Source organism: Telopea speciosissima, chromosome 10, assembly GCF_018873765.1.
Source record: "Telopea speciosissima isolate NSW1024214 ecotype Mountain lineage chromosome 10, Tspe_v1, whole genome shotgun sequence".
Lineage (NCBI taxonomy): Eukaryota > Viridiplantae > Streptophyta > Magnoliopsida > Proteales > Proteaceae > Telopea > Telopea speciosissima.
Window position 1 is genome coordinate 12,226,389 of NC_057925.1, and position 18,941 is coordinate 12,245,329.

Below are 18,941 nucleotides of genomic sequence, written 5' to 3' on the forward strand. Positions count from 1 at the left end.
CACGCCTAACAAGATTGAATATCAAAATTGCAAAATAATAATAAAATAAAAAAATGACAACAGAAAAAGAAAACAACAAAAAACTTAGTCTTATCCCAACTTAATGGGATCGGCTACATGGATCCAAACAAAACAAAGTAAGAAAAAAAAATGAAAGAAAAGATGGGAAAAGAAGGATGGGGAAGAGATAAGAAATGAAAAAAAAAAACCGTACACTAGAAGTAATTTTTTTAACCAAATTGCCTATGCTCTTCCCAAATCTCATCTCTCACTACAAAGAAGAATAAGAAGAATATAATGAGTCAGATCACATTTATAATTTTCAGTCAACACTTACTGAGAAACTCTAATTTCACAAAAGAAAACCAATCAAAACTCATAAAAGACAATCAGAAGGGCAAGCATTAGTAGTTCTCCAAAACAAGAACAGGGTTCATGAGCGCGCACGCGCGCGCGCGCGAGAGAGAGAGAGAATTGGTTATTTGGTTTTCACCTTCAGTCAAGTTTGCAAGCGAGCAAGAGAAAGAGAAGGTTTTTACCTTCAATTAGGTTCGTGAGCGTGTGCACGCGAGAGAGAGAGAGAGAGTGAATACGGCTTTTTTTTTTTTTTGATGAATGGAAATTAAATAATTGAAAAAACAGAGTACAATGACAATGCCTAAAGGCTACACAAATAGGGGGACCCTATCTAAACACCAAAATTGATAATAAAATATTGATACATCAAAAACCAAGGAAGGGGAAAACAATTAAACAAGGATGATACATAAAAAAACGGGGATAGGGTAGAAACAATAATTAAAGGATTATACATCAAAAGTCGGGGATAGGGGAGAAACGAGACAAAGGTCCCATCTTGAGACAAGATGTCTATTTCTTAATGTGTTTCGACTCGCTGAACGAATTGGTAGAAGTATATTTCTGATCTCAGAATAAATGACATCACATATCTGTTCTATAATATGCGATGAAGAGGTCCATCTTCTTTTATTTCTTTCCCATCAAATATGATGAATCACATCATTAAAGGCGAGCTTTCCAATAACACCAGAGATTGACTTATCACTGAAATTTTTTAAATCCATCTCTATTCTCTCTGAAAAGGAAAGATAGTTCGATGGTATAACCAACACTCACTAAGGATTTCTTTTCAAACAGATCTAGAAAAATGACAAGAAAAGAATAGGTTATCCACATTTTCTTGAGAGTTCTAACATATATAGACAACAATTAAGTATAGAAAGATTTCTCTTGAGGAGGAACTACTAGGTAGGAAGAGATACTGTCAAAGCACGCTAAATAGTAAAACTATGCCTAAGAATATTAGAATTGAACCAAATAATCCTATGCCAAGAAACTTTTGGGGATTTTGATCTGATCAAATTCTAGGCAAAGGCAGAGGTGAATTTTTTTGAAGAATTTCCACGCCATAGCACTTGATCACCACTCCTTTTTTGGGTCAATAATGTGGAAGAGAGAATAGACCAAACTTCAATTAACTTATTGGAAGTGCTAGGCCCTAGACTTCAAATTTTGTCTTGAATAATGGAGGAAACCTTGGCCATCCTATTAAATCCAGCATCATATATGATTTGATCCTCATATCTAGAAATGAGAACACCATTAAGATGCCAATTATCAAGTCATAAATAAGTATCACATTCATCATCACTGTTTGAACAAATGGTATCACTAACAAGATGTGTATACTTAAGTATTTTCTTCCAAACCCAAGAGGCATCAATTGGGCAAGTGACAGTCCAAATGGAATATGATTTTAAGTATCTTGAGTACACCTAATCAGTCTAAATACTTTTTTGTTTAGACAGGATAAGTTTTATGATGCCTACAATGTTGGCTTCCTTTACTCTATGAAGCCTCAATCCATCTTCATTTTTCGAAAGGCAAATATTTGCCCAACTAATAGGATGAAAGTAATTTGGGTTTCCCGAGCTTTCAAAAAGAAAGATAACATTAACGATACAATCTTAGCAATAATGGATGTCGGAAGCCCAAAAACATCAAACCAATAAATAAATGAATTTTGAATAACTGATCCGATGAGTTGAAGACGGCCTGCAAAAGAAAGAATCTTGCTCTTCCAAAGTTGTAATCACTTTTGAAGTCTATCTAAAATCGAGGAGCAATGATGAATAGATAGTTTCAAAGAAATCAAAGGAAGACCCAGATATTTGATAGGGAAATGACCTTTAGGAACACCCAAGATGTCTTTTAATTGGGCTTTGACATCATTAGAAACTCCAGAGAAAAAAGCCAAGAACTTGAGGAGATTAATATGAAGTCCAGATATATCCGAGAAAGTATCCAAAGCTTCCTTACTTGAAGATAAGGTTTGAGTTTGTAATTTGAAAAAAAGTATTAAAAAAACGAGTGTAGTTACCTATTCATCCCTTGATTTGGTGTAGTTATAACACGTGCTCATTATGTCTTTTTAATTTATTCTAATTTATGATACATAGAATAATTTATTCTAATGATTAGCCCATGTGATAGAGGACTCTACATACTTCTCAACGGCCAAATTTTACTCCAAAGTAAATAAGGAAAGTTTAGTAAAATTATAAAACATGTCATCAAATGAGATGAATATAAAATATAAAATGGCATCTTTTGAAACCTAAGTTATTTCATTTATTGATTTTAAACTGAAATTGTACCAATGAGATGCTTGCTTGTCCTTCTATCACATGGATTAAGCCATGTACTGGCACAAGGCAAAGTGAAGTGATACACTTCACTACGTATAATGACAGGGAAGAAAATTCAGAAAAGAAATACAAAAAAAATATCTCTTTTATAACATTAACGTCATGTATTAGACACATGTCATGTGGCAAATAGTGAAGCATTACACTTCACTAGGTAAAGTGATGTGGAAGAAAACCCCCCATAAAAAAAGTATTTTATAACATTAGGCATCACATATTAGCAGGGACGTAAAGAGATCGGATTCGGCTCGGATAGTGCTATATCCGCATCCGCATCTGACTTTCGGACGAATTCAGATAGTGCTAAACGGATACGGACCAAATATTTTATCCATTTACATGTAAATATAGTTTTTTGGATAGCTATAACCTATCCATATCTGCATCCATTTATCTTACAGACAGATTCGGATAGTACTAAACAGATATGAACACGGATATCGGCTATTCATTTACATCCCTCAATATTAGACATATATAATCCACGTGTTATGTCTAACTAATACGATTTAAAACTTGCATTTAAGTAATTTTGAAAAATAAAGTCATAACAACCCTTTCTTCCCTTTTCTTAAATCAGATGAAACCCTGCGACGACCCGTTCACTCTGCGTCGTCGGATAAACCGCCGGTACTGGCCGTCGGAGGTAAGTCTGTACCTCGCTCACTCTTTCTTTTAATTTATTAAGCTGTTATTTTAGTGTTTTTTTCCTTGTCGTAGCTGCTCGATTTCAATTCTCCTGCTATCGAATTTCAGTTTCCTTGATGAAATTCTCTTCCCCACTTATTGAATTATCACTGTAGGATTTCGATAATCCGTTTTAGAGTTTTGGATTAGGGATTTGAAAGGCTTGTGTATTGTTCTGGTGCTTTTGCTTAGTCTTCTCAGTTTTAGAGTTTGCTACTGGCTTCTGTTTAAACTTAATTAGTGGTGACCATTGCCGAAAACCTAGGAGTGCAACCTCCACTGTTCCCTCAAAACACTTGCAGAGCTTCAATTCACAAATCCCTTCTGTTCCGAGACCACAGTCGTTCCCTTCATATCATGAATTCATGAGTCATGACAACGCGAATATCTCTCCCAGTGTGAAAGATTTTCGGTGAAATCATCTTAACGTGCCGCTTCCGTCTAGACGCGGGTAAATCTCTCTCTCTCATTATCGTCCTCAAGGCCTGTGCTGCCCTTTGGGACGCCGGTTCAGTCCATTGAAGGCCTTGGAAGGCCTTGGAAGGCTGCTATACTTGGCTCATTCAGTTCTTATTTGATGGAAGCTATATTTTGTAGTTCAAGTGTTCGACACATTGCTTCGCAATTTTTGAGCTGAACTTCAGGAGATGGATGAGGTTTGATAGCTATTCATGTTCAATTTATTCAGATTTAGGGTCTAAATGGAGGAATTCAAGTTATGGGTTCTTCCATATTTCCTTCTTCTTCTTATGATATTTTTACCTTCTCCCGCTTATTCTGTTCATGTTATCCTTCTCTGCTATTGTATCTTTGTTTTGTTATTAGTTTCCAACAATTCCCTTTTTCTTTCGTCTCATAGATCAAGAATGAGTTCATGATAAATTATTTTTTATGTTTGATGAGATGATAAATATGCTATTGATGCATTAATATGTGTTTTATGACCATCTAGTTGAATGTATGAAGGCTCTATGTAATTATTATATTGCATTTATTTCAGTTGGGAGAGTTGGTTTAGATAAATTTGTGTTCTCCATGCTATTATTCTGTTTGCCAAATGATACATCCCTGCTGCATAGTGAATATATGCCCGAATTTTGCCCCCAGATTTTTAAAGAGGAACCATATTATTTCTGTGCACATTTTTCTATGCCAATTTTTCAAAAATATTATGAGTTCAGATCCGTTTAATAGCCGTATGTATCTGTACCCTTTTGTTTGCCATACCCTTATTTACTAACTCTGGATCTAGCACTAATAATAATAGCTTATTTTCTCTCTTTTATTCATCAACAGAAAGGGGAGGAATTACGAAATGGCCACTGAGCAAAACAGAGAGGAAGCAGAGCAGCAGATGACGAGGCTGCCATTTCGTGCCTGGAAGGAGAAGGTGGAAGAACAGTATCTGAAGATCAGAGAACACGCAGAGACTTACCCATATGTCTGGGCTTCATATATCTTTGTTTACGGTGGACTCGCCTTATGGGCCACTTACCGATGGAGAAAGCTCCGTAGGACTGAGGATAGGGTACGAGGCCTCCAAGAGAGACTCCGAAAGCTAGTTGATGCTGAAGAGTCTGCAAACTCAGCGGCTCCATCGATTGAGAAAGCAAAGCCCGATAAACACTCAAAACAATGGTTAGGGGTTTGATCAAATTTTTTCCTTACTTATGCATTGTTTATTTGTTTGTAATTGACTGGGTGCTCTGTCTAAGAAGAGAATTCATTAATGGGTCTTTCTTTGTGGAGCAGACCATTTTAGGATTTGGGAGGATGAGGTATCGAAAATATTCGAAATGCGAGAAGATTCTGTGAAATGGGTAGGACCCAATTGTGGTTTCTCCCCCCTTTCTTCATAATTTTTTTTCCCTTCATTAATTTGAGGAGCTCAAGAAAATGAGTAACAGTTGAGAATGTTTGTAATTCTGTGTTCATGTTCTTGTGGTTTCTGTGGAAATTCATTTAGAGATCAATTTCAAATTATATTTGTTTGATTCACTTCACACTGACATAATTAACTAGATTGATTTATGGTTATGTACCTTTTTGAAATGTGAGAAGTAGATTAAGCAGAGATAATTATGGGCTTTTGATGGTTGATTGGGTGGATCATAAAGCAATGTGTGCGAAGTAAATTAATCACATTATACATAATGTTGGTATTAACTAGATATTTCTTCCTTAATTGAATTACTTAAGCTTGATTTGAAGTGATTAGAGTTTTCAGTAAATCAGGTGACCATGTCTTCATCTGGGTAGTAGAGTGTAATAAAGTTGGTGTACAATGGTTTAACTTCTGAAGCAAGAATTTTTTAGATGATTATGTTTTGATTGATCTCATGCAGTGGGAAATTCCACTTCTTTTTTTTTTTTTTTTGTGTGTGTGTGTGGACCGGGGACCGGGGGGAGGGAGGGGTTGTTATGCCTTGATAGTGTTTACTTCTGGTTGTCAGTTGTTCCAGCCTAATTCTGGTGCCACTTTCACATTCTTGTTGACACCTCTGCTTACTTATACATTAATTATGTTTCCATGTTGATCTCTCTAGCTCTTCAATTGACATGAAAAAATGCTCAGGGTTATACATTTTCCAACACTACCACGTTAGGCTGTTGGCATCCAGTAATATATTTGGCCTTTTCTGTTCCAAAATATTTTTTAATCTACAAGAACTGTACTGGAGAAATTAGGAATCTGGTTACAGATTGAGATCTCAAATGAGATTGTACGAAATTGGTTCACATGCATGTGGTAGTGGAAATTGTATAAATGAGGACCTGCTATGATTTTTCCTCCTAGACCTTCTGTGCACATGATGCAACTATATTACTCATAGAGAAGCTAATGAAAAAATGTGTATCATTATACCTTTAAGAAGGTTTTGACTACCATTTTTACACATTCATCCTTAGGCTAAATGTCACCATTCCTTGTTTCAAGTTTTTGTGATTGTTTTCATGTTAGGACTCAATATAGTGCTTGACATTTCTACTTATTACAAGATTCAGATTAAGGTCAATCTGGTGCAAACCAAGCCTGTGATAGAGAGAGCATGCAACAGAAACAGAATGAGGAGGTGGGGTTTTCTAATTTGTTTGTCTGTGGTGGATTGGAATTCTCTTGCTGCTGACATTGCCTCTGTGCCACCTGTGCAATGTGGTAGCTTCCTTGCTATTGCCCTCTTTCCATTACTGTCATGCTAATGGTTGCCAGGTTGCTCTCTCTCCCATTCTCTCAAATCTCAGCAAGAGTAAAAAGCTATAAGAACTGAAAGTCTGAAGGGGCCTAGCAGAAAGGTGGATAAAAGAAAGCTTATACATAATTCAGAATTTTTTAAGGGGGGGGGGGGGTGGTTTGGTTGTTGTTGACTATTACATGTTTATTTGCTGTTTATAGCTCAATTGCTGTTAGCATTTTCACTTGTTGTACCTGAAACCAGTGAATTATTTTCTAGCATACATAATAAGAATTAGAACAATATCTCAGGTTACCTTATCTTGAATCATTCACTCAGTTATTTTAAGTCTTTGCCAGGTTGGATGAAAAATGTTCCAAAATAAAATTAAAAAATTAAGAAAGAAAATAGTTACGTTTACAGATAATAGTTAAAAAATAACTTGTTCCATACTTTTTCTTACCAAAAGAAAAGGGGAAAAAATAAGGAATTTAATTGTTATAAATACTTAAATGGTAAAAAAAAAATTTGAGTTAGTTATATTAATTATTGGTATTAGTTTGAAAGTATCCTTTGTTTTTTTCTACTTTGCTTTGCAACATTCTCAATCCAACCAGATGGTGCCTAAACGTTTAGTATAAATGAGTTCTTGAAGCATGTTTCAATCTATGTTCAGGTGAGTTGACATGAAATTTCCAGTGGATCTTCCCCAAGCCCCTCCCCTTTCCAATTGACATGAAAGTGGTCATGAACAGATCTATACAAATTCATACGATTCCTTTTTTTGTTTTTTTTTTTTGGGTAAGAATTCATGCGATAACTAGAACAATATTAACTTGAGTGGGAAGCTTCATTTGAAATAAATGAAGACCCAGAAACTACAAATATGTTTTATATCTTGAATCAAAAGACAAGCGTATTGCATTGGTCTGTGTTGAATCTCCTACAAACCTGAAATAGAAAACCAGAAAGGTCGTCAACCCAATTGTCTTCTGGTTTGAAGGGAAACTCCTTGGATTGTGTTTATCTCATTACAGTTTCAAGGGAGATCCTGAATGGATTTTGAAATCAAGCTTCAATAACAACACCTTCATTCATTTTACTATCTAATTAATAGGGAATGCATTATAGGGTGGGCATTTGCTCTTATCTACATTTTAGACACATTATGCAAATGAATACCTGGATATTTTTGATATTCTTTAAGCTTTTGGGAAAGACAGCAATTGATAACTTGTGAATGCTTGGATGGACATGATAAGCCCTTAGAGCTAATTTAAGAGGAACTCCGATACATAATAAATGCTCCTACGTAGATTGTGGAGGGGTGATTTGATTCAGATAGAATGAACTAGAAGAGCCAGAGGCAGGCCTAAAATGACTCTAGGATAAGTGTTGAGGAAAGCTATGCATGACTTGTGACTACTCACTAATAAGTCAAGGCCTAAAATGTCTCTTTTACAAGCATTTTTTTTAATCATATCGGCTGACCTGTATCAGCTCAGTATCGGTATCGGCCAATACGATACCAATACTTAATTCAATGAGTGAGACAAGGCTAATTCACTCACAGCATCCAGTATCTCCCGTGAATTTAGCTATTCACCATAGCACATAGCAGACCACTGGAAAAGCAATGATTTCCCTTCCTATTGTATTTTATACAATGATGTTTCAAAATACCTGTGTTTTTGCTCAAGTCCAGACTTGGTATGGTTTTTCTCTTGGGCCAACGTCAGATAGGGATTTTCCGACGTCGGGCAGGACCCTGCTCAACGTCAGATGTCTCTTGTTGTGTGCCAATCAGAGTGCAGGTGCTATCGGGGTTTGTCAGTACCTCTCCCGATCTGATCTGGCTCTATCTGATAACGACGGTTGGTTGGCCGACGTCTGCTAGTGTGCAACTGGCACCGGTCAATGTGCATCCGGTGTCAGTTTTGTAGTGTCTCCTGAAGGGACATGTCCCTTGGAAAGGGTGTTTTCAAGGGGGTTCTCTTCTAGACACTTGGTATGAGATTTTACAAGTGTTTAACACAATTTCTCTAGGACAAAAACTCTCACATTCTTTGATGAGTTCTTGCCTCCAATTTCACTATTTTGAGAGGTCCCGGTGTGACCCAATAAGCAAGTGCAACGGCTTCTAGAGGGCCTTCAGGACTGTTTTATCTTAGAGACTGATTCACAAGAACCCTCTTACACCATAAGAGACCTCTACAGTCTTGAGGAAAATGATCGGTAGCATGACTTAGCCCCAACAATTCCTTGACTATCTTCATGTATTTTCAAGTTCGTGACATGATGTAAGTACTTGAAATCATTGTCTTCAATCGAAGTTTGGCTACAACTCAAATAAGTAATCTAAACCCCTTGTTACACATACTTTCTTGTAGGATTTGAAATTTTAGATGATATATTTCCACAATCTTTCTTTCCACGATATTAAGGCAAAGACAGCTTGCCTGACTCTATCTAGAAATTGTAGGTAATAGGCAGTTAGAAAACACTTTTCTTACAGCAATCACTCTTTAAGTGCAGATTACCATGGCATAAAAGAAACCATGCAAAGTTCACTTGAACATGAATAACATGGCTTATACCTGATGAAGAGTTACACTTTCTCCATCAGCCCTCAGAAAGAGTAACTTCAACACTTCCTGTTACTGGTTAAAGGGTAAATCGGAAAGTTGTTTATAGGTATGTCATAAACCTACCAGAGAATTCTAAATCACTAGTCATGCTGGAAGTTCACCACTTTCATGCAGGAAATCTCACATAATGATGGATATATTTCTCTCAGGCAAGATGTGCAGAAATCTGACTGACCAAGCTCAGTGAATGCCATACTACACTACTCTACCTTTCCCTGTTGTTAATATAACACTATGAAACATAAATACATCATTATGACCAAGAAGTTAAAACTACTCAAACGAGATGGGGCAAAACAAGTAATCTCTCCATTATGCTAGAAGAGTTGTTTTTCCTCCAAAAGGTTTTCTCAATGGTCCTAGCTTCTAGTGCCTGTGGAATAATCAAACCTTGAACCAATATTCTCACTGTTAATAGTAGATTGAATTCAAATTACAACCAATTCACATGCAATCTTTTTTTTTTAATCTGCAAAATGGAGATGCATGTGAGAAATAGAAACTAAGCGCACTTCTCCTGATCAAACCCAGAAAAATAGGGTACTACTTGTGGTAGAAAGAAGTCATGCATCTTTCGCCACCATGGCTTCCAGTTTTTGCAACCAATTTACATATTGACCTTGCTCTTTCTTATGCATGTGTAAGAGGAGGAAGTTTGTCAAATCTTTTCCAATCCCCCTGGATATCAGATATTCCTTGAAAGCATCCTGTAACTGAGGGTCCAACAAGCTGCATATACAGAATTGAAGAAAATTAGACGTTAATCTTATAATTTATGTGCTTAAGGAGCAGTAAACCAAGAGGAATTTGTTGAAAGAAGCACCAAATTAAAATTAAAAAAAATGCCAGCAGGTTCAATATGCATAAGCATGGAAATGGCAAAGGGAAAGATTTTTAAATGTTCATGGTGAAGCCAGTACTCTCTCAGTATTTCACAAAGTGCAGGCATTCTAAGAGCCCTTAGAATATAGATTTACCTCATTATTGTAATTCATGTTCAGATTCTAATATAATGCTTCATCAGTTTTAACACAATGTTGAATTGCAGTATTCTCCCATAACAGGAGTTTGAACAAAATACTGAGAAGAAAAAGGAAGCAAGCTACTCGTACTACTTTAACAAACAACATACTTCACACTTCTGCTTAATACTTCTGTCAAGTACTTACGGAATGAACTGAAAGACAAACAAATTACAAGTGCAAGCTTGAAGTCCAGAATCTGGATTTTGCAAAATATTGCTTCTATCCTGAAGATGCATGCCTTGCTTAAAAATTCACTGACTTCCATCTTCAGGACTGAAATGGCATCTAAAACACCAAGAAAAAATAGAAACGAAACTCTCTTAACCTTCTCTACCAGTAATATGACTAAATGAGCGAAAAATAAGACATAACACAACTGATGTGCCTCCAGAAAGAGAGATTAAAACAGGAAAGCATCCCAAAATCCCTCCCATGAACAAAAGCGATGAAATGTATGGAATCAGTGCTCCAGAATTAACAGTACAGCAATAGGACTCTAATAACATAAATCCGGCATTTGCATTTTTTAAAGTTCATACAGTCTAGTCCTTTGTTTTTTTTTTTTCAGGTAAATGGGATTAGTTTGGTTCCTTAGCATATGCAGTATCAGGTCACTATGCAGTATCAGGTCAGCTTGTTTTGAAACCTTTATGAGTCCAAAGCATCCACCTACAGTTCCTTTGCATTCAAACCCCCTATAGTAACATCACTTTTTTAGTCCCCTCAATAAGTTGCAGTAAATGTACAATTAATCAAACTTGTGTCATCTAAAGACACAAACAACCATCCATAACCAAAATGACACTTACTTGGTAGGTGAATACGTTAACCATCATATGGAAGTTCAAGCAAACCAGGCATACCCATATGATTTAAAAATTAAAAAATAATATATAAATAACAGTATTGATGATGATGACAACAAAAGAAATGGATCTAATGGTAAACCATTTTTCGCATAGGATGAGAAGTGAACATTGTATGCTGAGAACTACTAGATCCAAGACAAGAGCAAATCTTATGTCTAAGACTATAGTTGATTAAATTTAGAGGACAACATAATTTAGAAGTTCAGGACCATAAGTCCTACCTTTGTGTTACCCATATAGAGGTTGCTCTTTGTGCTTTTCAACTTTTTTTTTTTTGGGGATGAATAAAAATTATATTACGAAGAAAAAAAGGGGAGAATATTCAAGCCCAAGGGCAAGGCAAAGAGAAAAGAGAAAGTGTTGGTTGGACCGTGGATCAAAGAGAGGAAATAAAATAATAGAATGGCTTGTATTAACGATAGAAAGGCCCCTCTAGGGGAAGTTACAAATAATAGAAGCTAGGCGATGTGGGACTAAAACCCACATAGCCGACACAAGCTAATAACATTTAATAACATAAAAATACCCCCAAAAGGACCAGAATACCCCCACAGTATTCTGGAGTACATTATTCTAACACTCCCCCTCAAGCTGGATTATACAAATATTAAAGAAGGAAGATCCAGCTTGGACTAAAGAAAAAACTCTCTCCATAACAATGCTAACACTCCCCCTCAAGTTGGCGCATACAAGGTAATAATGCCCAACTTGAATAAAATGGGAAAAATAAGTGGTAGCAGAATCCAGCTTCAAGATGAATGCAGCTCCCAAATAAACCTTCACGAACTTTGAAAAAAAAGACCTTCAAAACTTGGATTGACTTGATCAGCAAAAAGGCATCTCTCACCAATTTGTGTCTAATAATGAATCTCTGAATTATAACCTTGAAGATAAGTAACTAGGGTAGCTAGCAGATGAGTCAAGCAGCAGTAAAGATCAAGCAGCGGAAAAAAAAACAACCCAACTGTAGAACCTCATATAGGCAAGCTATAACCAAACAAACATCTTCAAAACTTTTAACACCAGCCTCCCCCTTACAGCAAACTTAACCCAATAACAAAGTAGATACCCATTGGCATACCCATTGGTAATGGTGCAACCTCTGACCTTCTATGTTTTGCACCAAGTGTCCCTGCATGTTCTGCTCTCTGCAATGGCTGCAGGTATACTGTATATAATCCCCCCCTCACGTGTAGTGCACGTGGACATAAGAGAGATGATTTTAGAGATAGGGCAAAACACAGCATTCCAGAATTTTTCAATGGCTGCCTAAGTGGAACGGAAAATGAAGAACTAGTAAAGAAGATAATACCATTAACTTCCAAGGTGGTGATCCCAAAGGTATGTTTTGGGAGGTGGTGAAGGAAAACCAGCAGTGGGATAAAGTAGTAGGAGTAAATGATGCAACATATAGAGTTCCAACCATCTTCCATCGACCAACCAAACACTTTTGATGGAAACCCCTGTAGGGGAGAAACTCCTAACTCCAATATTCAAATATGAGAGGTATACAGATCTGATTTGAAGTAAGGAAATGCTCCATTCTTCAAGGCTCGATCAATTTTCAAACAAGGAGGAACAATTGTGCGAAAAACTCCAAGGTATAAACTCCCACATGCTAAACAGTACTAACGAAGGTATCTAGACAGCAATGGATTGAAGAGCTTCAACAGAAACTGGATCAGATCTGAATTAGTAACAATGCTAGGATTCAAGCTCCAGAGTGAGCCGGATATAAATCAAAAAAGCTCCACATAACTGAATAGGTTCGTAGGTACAACCAATAATCGTAGAACACGCTGTAGTAATCCCAAATAAGCTGATCTCCAGGGTAGCAGATGCGAGTCTTCCATAACGAAAGAAATTCGATCTCCAATAAGAGGAAACTCAGTCACAATCATAGGGCAGCAGTATTCCACATGAAGGCAGCAGTAACACATCAACCAGTCATGCTTACAGAAGCCAATCAATAACACCAGTCAGGTAGGTAGAGAAGCTCAAAATAACCAGCAAAATAAGATAAATAACCAGACAAATCCATAGGCAGTTGAAGCAGCCAGCCATAGAGGAATAAGTAAGAGAAATCGGTTGAAAATTGAAGTAACCAAGCCAACAGAATGAACTGTAATTTTTACAAAAAAAACTGATGTAAGATGCTGAATAATGGGCTGAATACTCCTCTGATGTTTATAAAACTCTCCTCAAAAAATCAGCAATAGTGGACTGCCTTAACCCTTAGATTGATTATGGCCAGGGTTTTGCAAAAAACCCTGAAAGTGAATATCGATTGTAGGGAAGGGGGCTTCAACAAAAGTGAGGATGACTTGTCAAAGGTGTTGGCTTATTGTAATACATGCTGACCACAACTGCTGAAATGGATCTCCAGTTCGAATGACCAATCTCCTTGGTAATTGAGACTGGATCTTCATGTGGGAGAAATACCAAAAAATCGCAGAAAATGAGGGCAGCAGCTATCTTTTGTAGTAGACCTTCTTCAAGCCATAAATAGTTGAAGTAAAATGTCCTTCTTGATGGTAGAAACATCAACAAAAAACTCCAATAGCAGCAAACAACCCTAACCCTAAAATCGATATGGATCAGGGTTTTGAAAAAAATACCCTGAAAAGAAGGATCGATTGGGGTTAGGGGTCTTCAAACACTTGGAAAGAGGCAAATATTGAGGTCGAGTGGTCTCTGTAGGTGGAGTAATCATCCCTCAAAAAAGGCAGCAAGAATTTAAACTTGTAACCCTAATGTCAATTTGAGTTAGGGTTTTAACAGGGAACCATAAAAGGCAGGATGTGAAATTTTTGCTGTAGGGACAGATCCAGCCATCAGATTGTGTTCAAACTGAGGTCGATTAGGGCTTGGATTAGTTGGGAATTATCCCTGAAATATTGGCTGCATCTGACAAGGGAAACCCCAAAATCGAATGGAGTCAGGGTTTTGAAAAACCCTAACAAGGTGAAATCGATTTGGGGATTTAGGCTGGAAAACAAATAATAAAAGATGGAGATAAAGAAAAAGGGAAGTTAGGTTTAGGAATAGGATAGAATATGGCTGGAAAAAGGTTGCATAGGGTGTTCCTAAATTAGAGGATCAGGTTCATAGAGATCTGATCTCAAAGAAGGGAAACTCCAAATCGCAGATGAGGCTCAAGCAGGTTTTTTTTAATAAAAACGATAGAAGAGAAGGGGGGGCAGCAACTAAATCATCGATATTATGTTTACCTCATTAGTGTTGCCCCTTTTGTTGGGCTGAAAAGAAGAAGAACAGGAGCAGGAGAAAACCGAGAAAAGGGAGAAGAAGGGAGAAATAGGGTTTTTTCTCTCTCTAACCTAGATCAGACCAGCTCTGATACCATGTTGGTTGGACCGTGGGTCAGAGAGAGGAAATAAAATAATAGAATGGCTTGTATTAACGATAGAAAGGCCCCTCTATTTATAATAGAGGGGAAGTTACAAATAATAGAAGCTAGGCGATGTGGGACTAAAACCCACATAGCCGACATAAGCTAATAACACTTAATAACATAAAAATACCCCTAAAAGGATCAAAATACCCCCACGGTATTCTGGAGTACATTATTCTAACAGAAAGAAATAAAGCTAGCCTAAGGGGGGGCTGGCTGCAAAAGGGGAATAGGTAAACCCCAGGACACAACAATGAACCTGTTCCTTGGGGAGTCCTTTACAGGAATGTGGGGAAGCGAGGCAAGCTTGGAGGAAACATCAAAGAAGATGGCATTCCAAATCTGATCTAGAGAGCGAGAGTTGGTAGTCCATCTACGAAGGTTACGTGTTCCAACTTAATTAACCCTTAACACAACAACTTGAGGTCAGCTAGATGAATCCTGTTCTGCCCATGGTTTCAAGTTAAAGTATCAAATCAGCCAATCCCTATTGGGAATACAGCGAATATGAAACCTATACTTGAAGGTTTGGGCTGAGTTGGCTGACCTACCTTCATTTCCACAAAAGGTAGGGTGGGATCAGCCAATCCAAATCCAATCCTGGTTCCCAACTTTAAATCCTTGGTTCCAGCAGTCTATTCTACTAAAGCCATACCAGCCATACTTCTTTTTGTTATTGCAGGGAAAACAACCAAGTAAAGCATCGACATAAAACACAGAAATTGCATCAAATAAATCACCAAAAAAAAAAAACTAACAATTAAAACTCTAGAATCTTATCTTAAGGAGGCCTAAGGAAAGGAGCTGATAAGTTGGAAAGTTAACCTATATGAGCAGCCTTTATATTCTGAAGCTCCTGAACAACTCAATGATTGCCGATAATAAGCATTATGAACAGCAAACTCAGATTCATTATCACCACTACTAGAAATACCACAATCAAACTGCAAAGTAGGGCTCAGGCCTGGTTTTTTTATGCATATCTTCATCAAAACTTGCATGGGCAACAAACCCTCTCCTACATCTGCTTCAGGACCCAGCAAAGCTGAAATAGCGATCTCTTCTCCAGAATCAAATCTTCTTCTCAAAACCACATCTTTGGATTGAGGGCTGTCCCAATCCAAAACAAAATCCCCCAAAGAAGCTGCTAGATGCCCCTGCAGGATATCAAAGTTAAGAGAACAGACATATTGAACCACTATGTAGTTTCAATAAAAGAAATTTGTTATGGTCGTCACAGTAATTTGGGAGTAGCAATCTTCTGAAAAATTACCAAGGTAATCTTTATGAGAAGCTAGATTCCAAAAGGCTTCAAGTGGATCATATTTTTGGATTCAGTGTAATTTTAGGGAGGTGGGGGAGCAAAAAGATATATTAGCTGTTGCAAAACTGAAATCTAAAACTATGGAAGCCATGCTCCACAAATCATTCTTTTGGGAATAACTTAGTTTAGATGAAATTTGGAAAATGAGTTCCAACAGGAGGCTGCTGTTTTATTTCCAGACTGAAAAAATTTAATGTCAAGGAGAACTGCCAAGTGGTGTCCTGCAGTTCCCAAACAACTGACGCTCAAGGCAACACTAGTGACAAATTCAGACCCAACCACTACTGGAAATAGTATATCAAATTAAACAGGGCTAAGCCTGGGCTTAATGCATGTTTTTTTTTTTTTTTTAAATTGTCTTGGCTAATAGCAAATTGGCAACAAACCCTCTTCAACAAAAGCATCAGGACCAAGCAAAGCTGAAACAGCAATCTCCTCTCCAGAATAAAATCTCTCGAAAGCTGGACTGATGTGCATCCCAATTCAACAAAAAATCCACCAAAAGAAAAATCCACCAAAAGACCAACTTAATGCCACTGCCAAGGACATCAAGGTTACCATATAAGGACATGAAAAACCACTACACCATGTTATTAATATATCATCTCGTATGATTTCTAATTTGTGAGTACAATATTTGGAAAAGTGGCAGACCTTAAATTTGAGAATAGCTAAGAAGAACAAGATGCAATCTCTACAATACAAAACTGTTTCTACGACATCCATTTTATCGTAGTTGTCAAGGCGGCAAGACGACCCAAGGCGATGGAAGGATGCCTAAGTGCTTAAGCGACAAGACATCCACCTATGCGACCAAGGCGTCCAAGTGTTATTTTTTATTTCCCCTCTTTTCTAACATTATTTAGTATGCTACAATATATACCTTGTATCATCAAAATCAATATTTAGCCACATCAAGTCATCAAATATCAATATTTGTCCTGGTATATCCAATCTTACATTTGGTTATACTGTTAGAAAATATGATTTTATCTATAAGTAATTAAACTGCTCTCGATTTAGAGAAATGTTTTGTTCTTTAAGAATTTTGACTGGCCAAATGATTTTATTTTTATATGAGACTTTTTATATTAGGTAAAGCACAAAACCAGCTTTCCAAAAAATCCAAGATTACTTAAATCTGATTTATATTGAAAGAGTCATGTTCCGGTCAAACCTTATTTGGTGTACGTGATTGCTTTCAAAATCGCTATGAATGAAAATATTTTTTTAGATATCAAAACAAATGAATATTTTACCGTTCTTTTGATTTTTACAAAATCAAGATTTATGGAATTTTTAGATTTGAGAAAAACCCTAGCATTAGAAAGTTGAAAATTTCGTCCATCGTCGAAAATGCAGCTTTGGTTCATGAACTGAGGGGTCGACTTTATATCCTCTTGGAATTGATTCAAATAGGGAATATTTGCTTATTTATGAATAATATCCTAAGTAAATGATATTTTGCATAAATAAGGGCGCCAAACCTAGTTCGATATCACTAAGGCGACGCCTTGACAACTATTCATTTTATAGGTTATTGAACGACATATAAGAAAATCATTGCACAACTTTAAAAGTTGTTGGATGAGAGAAACTGCTCTGATAAATGTTCCTCAAGAACTTCCAACAGACCAATTTTTTAATTAAAAAAATCCAGCCAAAGGAAAAGAAAAAAAAAATCTTGCAAATTTTCTAAAATTGAGATGTAACAGTATGGATGCTATCTTCGACAAAATTTTCGAATTCCCAAATAATTACTTTTCATCTGGAGTGTAATCATATTGTTCTTGTATGGAAATTGTGAAAACGGGTTCATATTGGAGCCTAATACTATGACCCCATTGGTTCCCATAGCTCAGAAGCTGCGCGGGGATAGGGGTAGGTGAGTATGCCCTGAGTTGTTTCATTTCCTTCATTAAAATCATCTTAAATTGTGACTTATACAGGTAGCCCAAGTTCAAACACCTGCCCTCATAATCGGTTTTGATTAGGAAGGAAGAGCTTTTAACGATAAGTTACAGTATCAATTTATCGTTAAAAAAATTAACACATCAATGATTCGTTAATAGAGGCTCTGCATAGATTAGGTTTTCAAAAACAGAAAGCTCAGAAACTATTTAGCCGTAAGAATTTTTAAAAATAATTAATTTGGAATGTGTGGAGTGTAGCTTGGATCACCTGGAATGGTTTCGAAGATTCCTCATATTTGAGTTCCGACTGCAAAGCTCGAAGCAACTCCCCGTCTCGCAGAGCTCTGCAATTCCTACTGAAGAACCTAACCAACCTAGTCATTTTCTCCGTGTCCCTTCGGAAACGTACGATAGTGAGCGTACGTTAGAGACGCAGATCGATCGCCAACGAACCTGCGTGACAAGAGTATAAAGACACTTCTGGTACCTCTCGGCGTGGACCTGGTTGAAAACAACATGCCACGTCAGAAAACTATGAACGAGTTTTGCCAGGTGGTAAAATAACATGCCAAGTCGGAAAATCATAAACAGAGTTTACCAAATAACAAATAAATATTTGAAAGGAAAGAGAACGCCACCAGGTCACGCAGTGCATGCCGCCCCTACGCCCTAAGCCCCTGAAATGGGTGCATGAAATGACCATCATATCCCCTTGAAACCCCTGAAATGACTAGGGGTGTGGTGGTCATTTTGCACACCCCTTTGTCAAGGTGCAGGAGTGGTGTGTCTGGCGTAACCGGGTGGCATTCTTTCTCCCATATTTACAAATTCAATACTAATTTCAGACTTTTTGTTACCACTTGATTAATTCTGTTTGGGTTGAAACTTGAGGTGTGAAGTCCTACAGCGTGAGGGTCAATGAGAGTGCTCGTAGGAGAATTTGTCTAGATGAGATTTTTTATTGGGAAAATTACATGATTAGCTACTTAAAACAAGTTAAGGTTTACAAAACTGGACAAAATAGTGTCTCTCCCTCCCACACTTACTTTTTTAGACATTTTTACCCCTGTCATTGCCTTCTTGCCCAGGCATCCTCCGTTTCCTGCAATCCTACCTTTGTCCCAGCGACCGCCATTCTCTGCTACCCCAAGTAACAGAGAA

The 18,941-nt window shown here is 37.2% G+C and overlaps 2 protein-coding genes across 3 annotated transcripts; one reads left to right on the plus strand and one right to left on the minus strand.

Annotated features, from left to right (window-relative positions):
- Positions 1–3,284: 3,284 nt before the first annotated feature.
- On the plus strand, positions 3,285–5,275 carry LOC122641734. Of its 2 annotated transcripts, XM_043835025.1 has the most exons (3): positions 3,286–3,375; positions 4,713–5,054; positions 5,169–5,275. In XM_043835025.1, coding segments are annotated over exons 2-3 (324 nt in total). In that variant the 5' UTR covers positions 3,286–3,375; positions 4,713–4,731; the 3' UTR covers positions 5,170–5,275. The 2 variants fall into 2 exon arrangements, with proteins under 2 accessions (XP_043690959.1, XP_043690960.1); XM_043835024.1 differs by having other exon boundaries at positions 3,285–3,375; positions 4,713–5,275.
- Positions 5,276–9,527: 4,252 nt separating this feature from the next.
- LOC122641468 (mitochondrial acidic protein MAM33) lies at positions 9,528–18,206 on the minus strand. The gene is made up of 3 exons (XM_043834710.1): positions 18,049–18,206; positions 15,369–15,700; positions 9,528–9,966 (listed from the first exon to the last, which is right to left on the minus strand). The coding sequence occupies exons 1-3, from the start codon at positions 18,160–18,162 to the stop codon at positions 9,801–9,803; spliced, it is 612 nt and encodes a 203-aa protein (XP_043690645.1). The 5' UTR covers positions 18,163–18,206; the 3' UTR covers positions 9,528–9,800.
- Positions 18,207–18,941: the final 735 nt, after the last annotated feature.

Bases quoted from the DNA above. Each gene is read 5' to 3' on its own strand.
- LOC122641734 (XM_043835024.1), top strand. From the start codon at position 4,732: ATGGCCACTGAGCAAAACAGAGAGGAAGCAGAGCAGCAGATGACGAGG.
- LOC122641468 (XM_043834710.1), bottom strand. From the start codon at position 18,162: ATGACTAGGTTGGTTAGGTTCTTCAGTAGGAATTGCAGAGCTCTGCGA. The intron at 15,701-18,048 runs GTGATCCAAGCT...GATATCCTGCAG, and splicing joins AATCTTCGAAACCATTCCAG to GGGCATCTAGCAGCTTCTTT. The intron at 9,967-15,368 runs GTTAACTTTCCA...CTGTATATGCAG, and splicing joins TATAAAGGCTGCTCATATAG to CTTGTTGGACCCTCAGTTAC.